This window comes from Pecten maximus, chromosome 2 (genome assembly GCF_902652985.1).
Source record: "Pecten maximus chromosome 2, xPecMax1.1, whole genome shotgun sequence".
Taxonomy (NCBI): Eukaryota; Metazoa; Mollusca; class Bivalvia; order Pectinida; family Pectinidae; genus Pecten; species Pecten maximus.
The window spans coordinates 41,485,408-41,499,819 of NC_047016.1; the positions used below are offsets into that span (position 1 = coordinate 41,485,408).

Here is a 14,412-nt window from a genome sequence, read left to right on the forward strand (position 1 = left end):
TATAACTAAAGATCAGGTTTACCATTTACTCATTTACATTCCTGACTGAAGATCAAGTTTATCATTTACTCATTTACGTTTCTAACTGGAGTTCAAGCTTAGCATTTACTCATTAACATTTACAAAAAAATATCAGGTTTATCATTTGCTCATTCACATTTCTAACCAAAGATAAAGTTTATCATTGTCTCATTAATATTTATATAACTCAAGATTAAAATCATCATTTACTCATTTACATTTATAACTAAAAATCATGTTTATCATTTACTCATTTACATTCCTAACTGAAGATTATGTGTATCATTTACTCATTTACATTTATAACTAAAAATCATGTTTATCATTTACTCATTCACATCTATAACCCAAGATTAGAATCATCATTTACGCATTTACTTTCCTGATTTAAGATCAGGAATCTTGTTAATATTCACACCAGTGATTGCAGATAAGATATCTCGGTTACATTATTCACACAAATTTCTGGACATCGGGCATCTCGTTCATCCCATTCACACTTATTCAAAGTCATTACTGAATGGTGAATAGCTTCAATAGCACTGCTAAGTATGAGTTCGAAAATGTCTGAAATTTATTTATAATACTGAGTACATTTAGTTCGTTTAGGATGTTAAAAAATTACCAGATAATGATTTCATATTGAGTATAAAATAGAAGATTAAGTTATATGTGACAAATTGGCAAAGTACAAACATTTAAAATCCTCTTATTGGAATAGGCGATTGTAGAAAAGAGTCATATTAACGTACTAATTTGTTCAAACTTAAATTGCAGCTTCCTCAGTTTGCGCTTTTTCAAATGATTGATAAATATGTGCTGAGCTTGGACGAGTCAGGAAAGTGGAAAAGTGAACAGATCGCGCAGGTTATACAGACCCTCCGAGGTGAATACGTAGTTAACGAAATCCGTGCTTGTTCAGGATTTGAACTTTGTGAAGATGTTGCATAATAATAAGAATGATAAGTGAATAGTGTACAGACATTCAACAAACAAATAAGCATAGCACTTTCACTATTTAACAATGGCAGTGAGTTTAAACTGACTCTTGAGACAGTAATAAACAAAGCTACCTGACGATTATAAAACTATTATGGTCATTTACAAAGAAAAGAGGACAAATGATATTTCTTTGCCTAAACATTTGTTTTGATACTATAAAGAGATGCTTATCATTACAGAGGTGAAAACGATCGATAGTGTTTTGCCGGTTGGCAATATTGCCCATGCCATGGCTTGGTCACATTACTTTGGATATCACCATGTGATACACCCACGTAGGTATTCAAATTATATATCAATATGTTATCATATCTGATCAACTCATGTAGGTAATTAAGCTATATACCAATTAGGTACCATATTCATAAACACTTACGTAGGAATTCAAACTACATATCAATTTGCTATCATATTGAAACACACTTACGTTGTATTCAAAGTACATATAAATTTGCTATCATATTATTCAAACTACATATCAATTTGCTGTTACATTGTGATACACTTACGTAAGTTTTCAAAGTACATATTAATTTGCTATCATATTGTGATAAATCTACATAGTTATTTAAACTAGACATCAGTGTTCTATCATATGTGATACAACCTCGTGTCCAAACTACATGTGAGTTTATTTACGTTTATAGCGATCATTCGAAAAGTCTTCGGGAATCCTACACCCTATTCACCTTCGCCACGCAATACATATCTAGATTTTGTCTGTTGTATTTTTGTTACATTTTTAAGCATTAATTGCTATTCATATCATAGTCTTAAATGGCTTGAGGTAAAGAAAAATTGATTTGGTCAAAATAATCCTTTGGGTATGTATACTAAGACAAATGGACAAATCGCGCAATATATTGCGCCTAAATGAAATCCACATGCTATTAACAAAAAATACATTAGCCCTCTTGTGTCTGTCTAACAGTAACAACAACAGCAAAATAGGACTCGTTGCATAACATATACCGATAAGCATCCCAGGCATTTAACCTCGTTTGGGTTACATGTTCTTGATAATAATGAACTATAGCTTCGCAAAGGCATTTTGATCTATAAGAGTTACTCCTCTTCATTGCACTCTGTAATATTGTATAGCGATAATGCGCAAGGGATCCCCTTTAATACACACACTTTATACATCCTATGGTGGATCCAAGGTCCCATTACTCATAATCACGAGTTAAATAACGTTACTTACCTTGCTTGCTTAAAATGCGTTTATAGATATAGTTATGTAGTTCAGTTGTCCATAACGGCAATGACTTTTGTTTGTCTTCCTTCATATTACTGTAAACGTGGTTATTTTCGCGGGTGGTCAATTTCGCGATTTCGATATGAAAACTATACGCGTTGGGGTAATTTTCGTGATCGATTCAAATTCGTTTGTAGTTCGAGATTACGCAAATTGATATCAAATCTTGTTTACACCCTATTGATAACAGAAGTATTTCCTTGACTTCAGATTCAAACAGTGGTTACCTAGATAAACATAAGAAAAAACGTGCAATCAGCAACGACAAAGTTTTATCAAATAGTAGATCCGCTATTGAAATAATTTAAAACAATGAGGTTCGTTATTGATTTTCAACTCAAGGACTTTCAGGATCTAGCACTTCTCAAATGTGCTACATGCATAAGTGATGCGAATACTTGACCAATGTCTTAATTCATACATGTACAAGATGGAAAAATAGGGGAAAATTACTTAAGTTTGATAAATAAGTTGAACTATCTTACCTATATAAAACAAATATTGTATAGAAAAAATATTTTAACGGACTTTGTCAGGTTTGTTAAGTTATGTAGTTTATTACCCAGAATACATATCCTATATTTGACATCTTGACAAGTTGTATATGTGCCCAGATTTAAAACTTAAGAATAACGAGACTCAATACATTAAGATAAAAAATCAAATCACTTTACTGTACTGAAAATTTCTATTTGCAAGGACTTTGAGTACTTTGATTGTTTTCAATGCAAAACAAAAGAAGAATAAATGTTATTTACAGCCACAAAACATGACCAATTACTTCTTTTGATATAATTGCCTAAGATTTATTCAGCATATTTCAATATTTTATATATGCGTTTTATACATTGCAATGAGTTATTCGTAATTCGATTTTATCTTCCATAGATCTCTCTGAGAAGATTAGGGAATGTCCCTGGTTTAAGAACAACATGCCAATTGCCGTTTACGAACTAGTTCCAAAAAGCTGCACCATGCCACGTGTTATACAGGATGAACATATGAAGCTAGTTGGAAAGCTCAACCCGATCATAGTAGAATTGGCCGGACAAAAAGAGAGACGTTACGAATTAAATGTATACTGCATTGAGGACGGGGGAGAGGTACAAGACTGCAACTGATATTTTTTAATGATATACATTACACGACTTTGTCATCAACGTAGCTTGTTGTAAAGAGGTTATTTAGAGGATTTTTTTTTTCAATTAGACCTATTTTAAACGTTATTATTTTGGCGCATTCAAATTTTAGCATAAAATCAAATTGAAACAGGTTAACGCTAGCGATGATTTGAAGAGTTATCACATAAGGAATATTTGCCATAAAATAGGTCAAAAAAAAATATACGTGTACATGATCTGCAGGGTAGTAAACGTAATAGTTTTGCCTTCACTGCAAACGGTGATTAGTTATTACTGTGTTGTTCTGTGTAGAGAAAATGCACATTCATTTTTTTTAAGGAAACAACTTACCTTCTTACATTTTGTATTTTCGTTTAAAAAGGAATACCACTGCATTGTGCAGTATCCTAGCGCACTAAGTCTCATTGGCAAAATGGAAAAGTCTCCCATGATCGACATGGACGAAGCGCACAAGATCCTGCAGGTGGCGCGATTCTACTACACTCTGCATGCCATACTTCAACACTCAAAAGCTAAGGGATGCAGTGAACAGGCTAAGCTCCTATGGGTTTGATGGTAAATTGTCAATACATTTAAAAAAATGCCATTTTTAATAGTAAGGGAAATATCGAAATGAAAATATTCACTTATTACGCTTGGAATGTAAATAAGAACACATTAAAAATTAAATTTATCATTCATCAATCCTTAATTTCAGACTCTGTTGAAGCCGCTAAGGACGTGTTACTAAAGGCAGTTAAGACATACCTCAAGGTTTTATTTTATTCTACAGTATTTTTATATAGATGTTGTCTTGACTTTCATTTCACATTTTTGTAGCTTTAGCGTATTTCACTAGAGCGTCATTGCGACATTATTTAACAATTCAAGCTTTGTTTTTTTACGATAAAAGTACCTTTGTAACTATTTGATCCTTTGGCTTTGGTTTTGTATTGTTCAACATCCTAGCATCGGCTAAAGTCATTTACTGACGGTCTCCGGTGTGTGCGATATGTATTCGTTAAGTGTATGTGTGTGTGTGTGTGTGTGTGTGTGTGTGTGTGTGTGTGTGTGTGTGAGAGGGTGTATGTGTGTGTGTGTGTGTGTGTATGTGTGTGTGCTATGGGAGACTGCGATAGAAATGAAACTGGTGCCAACTTCATAGTGCTACCTCACTGGCGCATACCACCATACACATCCAGCCATACACTCCAACCGGTCACATTATAATGACAACGGGAAAACCTGTCGTACCACTTCAAAAAATGCTGAACGTTTAACGACAGTAGCAACCTTTTTTGTAAGATTCTAGTATTTCTCGGCATGTGAACAGAACCCAAAGCCTTCCTCACAAAGGCAAACCCACAACTTAAGAAAGCAATATTGCAGATTGACATGTTGATTTTTGACAACTACGCTAGAATAAGATTAATAATGAGATATGTACGTTTGCTGTTATTTGTTAACCTTTCAACAACTACACTTGCATCTTACCTCTTTTCTCGTAAAACGCACACTTCTGCTTTGTCAATATCGCACTGGCAATTTGGCATTTTGATGACTACGACGAAAAATAACTTCTCTATAGGATTATCTTAACTGAACAGTGATTTCATTTTAATTTTGTTTGTTATCTATTAATGCTTTCTAATTATATCTAATATTTACTGTATGCCTTTAAAAAAAATTACAATCGAACTGAATTGTGTTTGAGTTTCACATTGTTTCCTCATTTTCATATTTAGAACACATGCTTGTTAACAGCTATTGACTCTCTTTATATAGAGCCTGACTGCAATGTCACTTGTGATTTGTATATTTCATATCATTGAATATTTTTACCACAAAATCTTGATTTAACTGTAGCCCCTTTATTGAAAAGTCAACGCAAAATAATTCCCTTCTACAGATTAGATTTAGAATAACAATTCCAGCCGTTTAATAAGGTCTGTACATGATTTTAGTAACACCCCCCCCCCCCCCCCCCCCCCCCCCCAAACATATTTGACATTGTTTGACAATACCACAATGAAGTAAATCATAACCTCACTAATTTTAAGAAACGCCAAATCAATCAACTTATATCCATCTACCCGGATAGTCAATTTGACTTTATATCAGAAATCAAATGACAATTTTAACCAGTCAGAAAATTCAATATTATCCATACATAATAAATATAAAATGATTTTCTATTGAAAGGTTAATAAAAGCTTAATGAGTATCAAGGCCATGTTCGTATATGATTTCATAATCATAATTGTTTTTTTCTTAATACATGTAGCTTGCTTTCCAGGATTTCAGAAAAGAAATTGTGACAAGTGTCACGTGCTTTACGCGAAAAACTTTTGCTATTGTATTCATTTTAGGTTATAACTATGCTTAACACATGAGTATTTATTTTCAATGTTAAGAGAACCAGTCATTTCCTAGAAAAGAAAAAAAATCAGATTTCTAAATATCGATTTTTTTTTCCAGCTCACATCTTTCGACGTAGCAGCGAATGATCTAACGAGAGTCCTGAGTGCTGTAGAAGAGAACAACTCACAGGAAAAGGAGTACGATGCAACCATTCTGTTCAACATCGATGATGAAGCATCTAGTAACATACGTACACAGATTACAAAATATCTTCAAGACAAAAATGTACTTCTTTTGCCATCCCCGAATATGGCAGGAGCAAGAGAATTCAAAGGTAAGTATGTTATGTTGATTCCTATACATGTAACTTACATGTCCGTTCAAATGGTAGTTAAGTAAAAGCTTTTCCATGCATACCTGTATTTTGTTTACAGATTTAGAAGAGGCAATAGGAATGGTGCGATGGTTGATTCTGATCATCAATCAAGATAGCATACTCCATAACACACCGTTCAAGCTGCAGACCTTGAGCATTCTGGCAGACTGTGTCAAAAGTAAGAAAGTAAGAATTATCCCGGTCATCCACAACATGACTGAAAGTGTCAACGGTAACCAAGCTGAGGGTATCTCCTCTGACAACGGCAACTCAGCCGATGGTGTCTCCTCGGACAACGGTAACCAAGCTGAGGGTATCTCCTCTGACAACAACAACTCAGCCGAGCTTGTCTCATCTGACAGCTGTAATTCAGATGAGAGTGACAACAGCCACTTTTCTACGGAAAACGGCACCATGACTGAGGCTGGCATTATACCAGATCTTTTTAAATGGCTGACTTACATTGACACTCGCACAAAAGGATTTGAACATCGAGTTTACCAAGCATTGAGAGGTTAGTGATCCTGTGTACTATTCAAGACAGCGCAACAATCCGTCCTCGGTATATTATTTAAGAAAGTGAAGTACAATTGTTTTATGTAGTGCAGTGATAACATCAGGCCCTTTCATGCTTCCTGGCATTATAGATTTTTATTTGTAATCTGTCCGAAATCAAAAGACAGTTGATGGCGTAGTCGGTGTCCATCACCAATCGTCCATCCGATCATTGTCAGCTTCTTCTTAATAAGGATTTACCAAAAGGCAGGCTGTCAAAGCTGTTCAAAATGAATGATGGTGACAAAAGAAATATTAAAAGTAATGACGTTTATTAATTATGGGTATTATTATCGGTATCAATTTTTAAGAACGTTAGCTGACCTAGAAGAACGAACAAGCTTATATCTTGTGTGTCGCTTGTATAATCCTTGCAAGGTGAAAACATGTAAAAAAAAACTTGATCGTGAATATGTCAATATATCATTGCGATTACTCTGAACGCCTGTCTCTCTAATTGTCAGGAGAAGACATCCCACTGACTTTAGACGCCGGGCACATTCCCGCTGGAAACATCGGTTACGGTCTAGCCTGGGGCTACGTCCTGAATTACCTCGAGTTTGTTCTTTCACGTGAGTAAATGTCTTAGCATTATTTTGAAACGTAACATCACGAGGTTTATTATCAAATATTAAACTTTTAATTCGTAAACAACTTTGGACGTAAAAATGATCTAGTTATCGAACCAATTTTCAGAAATATCAATGCCATTCTCTAGAAGGTTGTATTGTTTATTTTGAAATGGTAGCTTGATGTCTTATTGTTTTAAATTGTGAAGTGTTTATATTGAGACTTTGGATTACATTGTATATTGTTAGGTGGGGTTATCAATTGATTTATTGTGTATAATAAATTTACTGGTAATCTGAAGCGATTTCTAATGGACAACCGATATAATGTGGGTCCCAGAGTCTAGAGGAGCAATTCACCGCTACTATGTTATTATTAGATATCATCAATATACATGTGATCATTTGGTGAAAAGGACCAATAATAGGTGTTCGGTGTGGTAACTGTCGAGGTCCTGTGTAGAGATAGGTATTAAGTCGTTTTGAGGAATTGGTTTATATATATGGCTCAGGTCATACTATGTTAATAGACAATCAAAATAGCACCAGTACTATTGTTTTCATGATTTGGAGATATGATTTAATGTTTTAAAGATACTATAAGATATCTATTTAATTAAGTCATATCTAAATACTGTTTTTAGTCTAATATTGGTGAAATCGGGGAACTATAGTTTTCATCTCCTTCCGTCTTGTACTTACGACGTGATATTCTTACTAAGTCTTGTCAACACTCTAATGGTTTGAGGGATATGGACCCATACTATCTTGAACAAGCTTGAGTTATAGGGAAGTTGGGCTGGGGTCAAGGTCAATGTTACTATTTTTAGAAAATTACTGTCAGCGCTCAAGCGGCTTCATTCCTTCGGGGAATTTGATCAAACTTCACACAAATACAAAATATTTTACTATCTCGCACAAGTTAGAATTTTAGGGATTTTAGATAAGTTTCAAGGTCATTGTTATTATTTCCAGCGGGGACTGGTAAGGGACATATATTGGTTTAGCAATACCAATTATGCTTGTTCATTTAAGACTGGTTTCAGCATCTGAACGTGGCGAATTCTAAAAATAAATAAATAAATTCAAATATATAGTCATAATTATCAAAAGTCTAGTATGAAATATATTTGGTTTCAGAGCTTGGACAACCTCTCCAGGATCTTCTCAGAGATAGGACGAAGATAAGTCAATGCCCGGATAAACTCTACCTGTTGGTACCGGAAACATGCAATTGTCCAGGAGTCGTCGACGACAAACATGTCAAACATGTCCTGTCCCTGGATTCGAAAGATGACTATCGTGGTGGAGCGAACATCCTCAAAAGCTTGGATATTTATAGCCTTGCAGACATTTCTGATGAATCAAAGGTGAAAACACATTTCTTCAACATCGTATTCAGGTTTATGCCATTCAGTAATATTCATGTGCTATTGGTTATAGTTTAATGTGTTACGTTGTATTTTCCCTTGTTTGTAACTAGAGACAAAAGAAATCAGTCTGATACATCTTATTTTAAAAGACATTTTCATTCCATAAAAATAGTGTATATACATCACACCACATATACGAACATACATCCATTCTAATATGTATGGTTTGTAACCTGATAAATCTGTGGCATTACTGGCAATAACGTCTTTTATATAATCATTATTTCTATATACCCCCAAATATAAAACTGTTTTCCTGTTGTGTTAAAAATAAATCCAATCTCTCAGAAATGTCCTTTGTTACATGTAGTTAATGTTGGTAATGTATTGGTCCTGCTGTATCTTATCATTAGTTTGGGCTCATTTTGATGTTCCCTACTTCCTTTCTAAACTTACACATTTTGGTCCCTATTATCACTAAACACTTAAAAAGACGAACTATTTGTATGAAAAGTATGGCATTTGACGAATTCTTTGTTACAGAAGCACAACTTCATCGGACAATACCCAGCCCCATTACGCACTCTTAGTTTGATGAATGAATGCAGGGTGGCCGGTATCAACCTGAAATCAATGAAGAGGGAACTACGGCGATTCTGTCATACTTTACAAGATATTCTTCAAAGCCCAGTGGGCGAGAAATTACGTAACAAGTGTGAACTGGTCTTCTATGATGGTAAATGGAAATATACCCTTTATTTAGCATGGTATAATATATTCGGCTACGCGAAGCCAGGTATTGAGATTTTGTCACGTGTCCGGCGCTTGTGTGTATTTGCATATGTGACAATTTAACGTCCTATATACAACTGAATCAGCGAATAAGTTTTTTTTATCTCCTTTTCAGACAATGACTGCGACGACCTTCAAAGGCAGCTATCAAAAAAATTGCATTGTCACTCACAACTGAAGCGGAAACAAGACGTGAACGACTCTCAGTGCAGTGGTGTTAAATGTCCACGTTACTAGCCAATGAATTAGTGTATGGATCGATATAGCAGTATCAATAGGTCTCTAATAAGACTTGGAATTGTGATGCATTTAAACGTTACAAAATAATCAAAATATTTCCTTAAAAATCTTACTGACATGCATCCAGTGATTATCTTTTTCTTCCAAATGTTGTGTTTATACAATGTATATATATTATTTATATCCTATATTATATACTTGGTGTTGATATTAATGTGATTTTTGCGAGCAATGATTATATATGGTTTTGATATTGCCATTTGATATGGCAAACAGCCAGGGTCATTTTGAGGCGGGATGGCCTTGTAGTACTTGGCGATTACCACACTGATCAACGCACAGAAGATCCGTCGTATGGCACCCAGAGCACTAAGGACACAGCCACGACAGTACAGACCGGTCATTTTCTCAGCTTCCCGACATGAGCAGAGAGCGTCAAAACACGTTCCTCGGATCTTCACCTGAGATTACATATAATGCGCTTTAACCGACTGAGGTATCGCGGTCCCTTTATCAAAGTTACATTCGCTTAATAGTTACTATTTGCATAAGTGTAATATAAGTTATAAAGAAAATAATAAGTAATGTTTAGTTATATAGTATTTACAAAATGTCATAGTACAAAAGTAAGCCAATATTAGCCGGTCTGTACTGTTGTGGATAGTAATCATAGTACAAAAGTAAGCCAATATTAGCCGGTCTGTACTGTCGTGGATAGTAATCAAGTGTTGGGCACCTTATCCCCTCGGCCACAGCGGACCCTAAGATACAGGAACTGAAACTTGTGCACGATTCACAATAGTAACGAATAACAATGGACATCGTTTTACTGTGTTACATATACTTTAAGGTGACTTATCATTATTAGTGAACTGTCACAGAGCGTTTGCATGTGTGTGGATTTTTTTTTTGGGGGGGGGGGGGTGTGGTTGCGGTTGCGGTTTGGGGGTGAGCAAATGTTGTAATTTAACTGCAGGATAAGTAAAAAGTCGTCTATTTCAAACTCTACTAGGATAACGTACACAGTATATGTAATACTATCATGTACCCTTGCAATTACTGTCTGACTAGAATCATGTTTATAAATGTATTTCATCTTTGTGTTGATGTGTTTTGGTGTCTTTTTGTTGTTGTTTTTTGGTGTTTTTTTCTTTTTCTATTAATTCTTAATTTCAAGTTTCTCTCAATGGACATGGCTTCACTCTTTTCAATTACATGAACACAAATTGCTTCGGAACCAGGGAAAGAATTTTCATTTCTTGTTGAATGTGAGACAGAAATAGCGCTTGCGTATAATATTTTAGTATTTGTAAATCATTGATAGGTGAATACAGCCAGATAATTTTTTCTCTTGATATTTTAAGGAAACATTGCTATCTTTACCTATCTTCATTTAACGTACAAACATATAAATATTGTTTTCTACAACTTTCGTGAATTTTGTCGCATCTCGCATATATGTTGCATTGTTTTAATATATTCATATGTACGCGTTACGTACAATATTGATAGCCCAATAATAATAACAAAACCCATACCTACAACTGATGTAGAAGACTAGATGGATGACAAGTGACAACCATACCACTATGCTTCATACGTTCAGTAAATAATGTCTGGACGGATCGAGAACATTTGTAAGTGATATTTCCATTCCAAGCCAGGATGTTCTGTATGGTTAAATTGAACCAAATAACCAAATTTTCATAAAATACTTGGGCATGGATCTCTCATTCGAAAACATTTTAAGATAAGATATTCGTCTATTATATTGTCATATTGTTTTGCTGTTTAAGTTTAACTGGTAACTTGATTATAGCTAGCTTCGTTTTCTCCACGTTTTAACAGCAACAAAACTCGACCATTTCTCTGTAGCTCTCTCACAAATTCCTATGTGTAACTATCCTTCCATTTCATGTTTGCGCCATATCCATCCAGCCTCAGAACTCTCACGCCACACATCTATTATGTTGACATGCGTTTAATTGCAGCATTTGAAAGAAAGAAATTACAACAAACCCTACAGTATATAAATAAACAAATGTAAATGTTAAAAAGGAATAATAACATATATGACACCTGAACATCTTGAGTTATATAAACATTATCTACAGCCTCATCTTTACGTCTTTACGTTCAATAATATGATTCCTCAATGACTAGTATGTCACAAACAAACGTGTACCAATATTGGAATCCAAGCATCTGAAAACACCTTGTTCCACTTTTACACAGGTATCTATATCATTTTTGTATAGTACTACTCGCTGGAGGAAAGTAACTGATAGCTATATTTGTTTTTTACCATCATAATACCGGAGAAATCTTAAAAACTACAATACCATTCACTACTAGTATACGATACAGTTACAACGACATTCCGGTAATCTTTCAGCCAATTCTTATGAAATAAAACCATTCTCCGTCCCTTCTCTTTTTTGCCATTACATGTGCTGTTATTTGGGTAAATATATATTTATTTTATTAACTCAGTAGTTTTACATTCAGTTTTGCAGTGAGAAACCTGCAGCAAAAACAGTCTCAGTCTGCCCTTTGTCGGATAGCGAACCTTACCGAACCTGTATTTACACTCTCCACTAATGTTATAGGGACCAACCAACCAATTGTTTTCCAATAGACTTTAGTGTTAACGTTTTGGAGTATTTCATTCAAATTCTTGAATTCAATATGACAATTATGGTTAATAACAAAAGTTTAGGGTCTGATATAACACCTAATCAAAAAGAAAGTTGGGTCCTTCAGCTCAAGTTTTCTCCAGGGTAGCCATTTTGAAAATAGGTGAATTTCGCAGTAAAAATTCTCAAAAATCTTAAATGTTTACATGTTTATTATTATTACGTGAACTTTTGGGAAAAAATCAATCGGACTAACGAAATGTATATCAACATTTCTTATTAATAGTTACCTTTCAGGCTACATATCTATTTTCTCACTTAATAACATACTGGCCAATCAGTGGCTGCCAGACATTTTATCCTTGGCTCAACTTTCTATACACAGGGGCTGTTTCAAAATATATTTTTTCAATTGGTTGGTTGTTCCCTATACGGTCATACTCCAGAAAGTGAGCACATTAGTTGTAGAGGTAACACTCCAGAAAGTGAGTTCCTCTCATTTCGATTTTTTGTAGTGACGGTGAGGTTTTTTTTTGTAAAGGTTGCACTCTACAAAGAGACATATTTCATACATTTTTACCAATAAATTATCGGAAGTAGTCAATTTGATAAAATTTTTCATTGTCACTGCCGTGATGATATCAAAAGTCTAGGTGATGTTATAATTTCGGTTTTTTCACCAATCGAAAATGAGGATTCTAATCACCGCATTGAAATCCACCGACTTTCCTGTGAAGCAATTCTATAATAAATGCTTATTTTACTATACTTCTGCAGTGTTTACGTGCCAGGTACATAACACTCATTTGACAACAGGTATGGAAGCAAAACTTACCATGTGAGAGCAGTTGAGAAGCCCATCTAAAATGGCGTCATGTTTTCAAGCTTAACATCATAAGCATACGGCCTCACAGATTATGCTACAGATTCAAGTGATTTTTCAACGCGTACATTTCTCTCTCTCTCTCTCTCTCTCTCTCTCTCTCTCTCTCTCTCTCTTTTCTTCGTTAAAATGTAATATAATCTAATGGTTTCCCTATGAATATGATATACATTTCATTCGAATGACAGAATGTACCGATATTTTTCACTTGTGCGTCATACTCATGAAAAATATTGATATTCTGTCATACTCGTGAAAAATATGTTATATTCAACGGGAAACCAAAATATATATATTTTATATATTTTATATAATGTTCAAATAGAAAAACGTTTGCTAAAGAGGTAAGATTCTACAGAGGGAAAAACAATTGTTACAGATATCACATTTTCTGCAACAAAGGGTTATTTGCTTTAAAGTTCAAACTCTGATTAAAAATGTCAATTTGGTATAGAGGTTAATCTATAAGATAGGCGGGGACTATTATTTTAGGAGTCAAATTTTACAATGGCGACGATATGATTTTGTTTATGTTATGATTTAGATTGCAGGCTACAAGACGAGGGATACATCCGCGAAAGAGTTCACTTTCTTCAGAGGGATACATTCGTTATGCAGGTCACTTTTTACAATGACAAGGGTATATTAGTTTTAGAAATCTTCACCCCAGGAAGGAATACATCTATAAAGATCATACTCTGCTAAGGGACGAACATATTTTGAAGATGGTGTTACATTGTATGTTTTAAGTTTAATATAATGTACTTGTAGGCTTACATCAAATCTATATTGAAATACAATTATATTATCTGCACATTATCCGTATATCTTCATTCCTGTGATTGACACACGTCCTCGCCTGTTTTATGTACAGTAAACAGTGACGTCATTTGGTGATTTCTATACAAAAACTTAAAAATCTACCTTGCTACATCATTCCATGCGTTACACCATGCCCTGGTTCACATCGTAGCATCGTATCTTAATGTACCTGCTGGCCTTAATCTGATTTTTTTTTCTATTCAAAATTGAAAAGCCGCAGCAACTATACCCGACAAGATATGAATGCGAATTATCATTGGAAAATACACAACTGAAAGCTTGCTTGGACTGTATTCTCTACTTAAAATCTGAAAGTAACCTAGCTATCCGAAGAACTTAATCACCAAAAAAAGAAATCTTTTATGCAACTATGCGTTAATTTTAATGGTGGTATTAGCTATAA

General features: G+C 34.5%; 1 protein-coding gene across 1 annotated transcript; it reads left to right on the forward strand.

Annotated features, from left to right (window-relative positions):
* The first annotated feature begins 3,798 nt into the window (after window positions 1–3,798).
* LOC117322110 lies at window positions 3,799–10,773 on the forward strand. The gene is made up of 8 exons (XM_033876865.1): window positions 3,799–3,978; window positions 4,121–4,176; window positions 5,881–6,097; window positions 6,198–6,653; window positions 7,159–7,266; window positions 8,404–8,633; window positions 9,180–9,372; window positions 9,544–10,773. Exons 1-8 carry the CDS (start codon window positions 3,912–3,914, stop codon window positions 9,663–9,665), a joined length of 1,449 nt encoding a protein of 482 aa, XP_033732756.1. The 5' UTR covers window positions 3,799–3,911; the 3' UTR covers window positions 9,666–10,773.
* The last annotated feature ends 3,639 nt before the right edge of the window (window positions 10,774–14,412 follow it).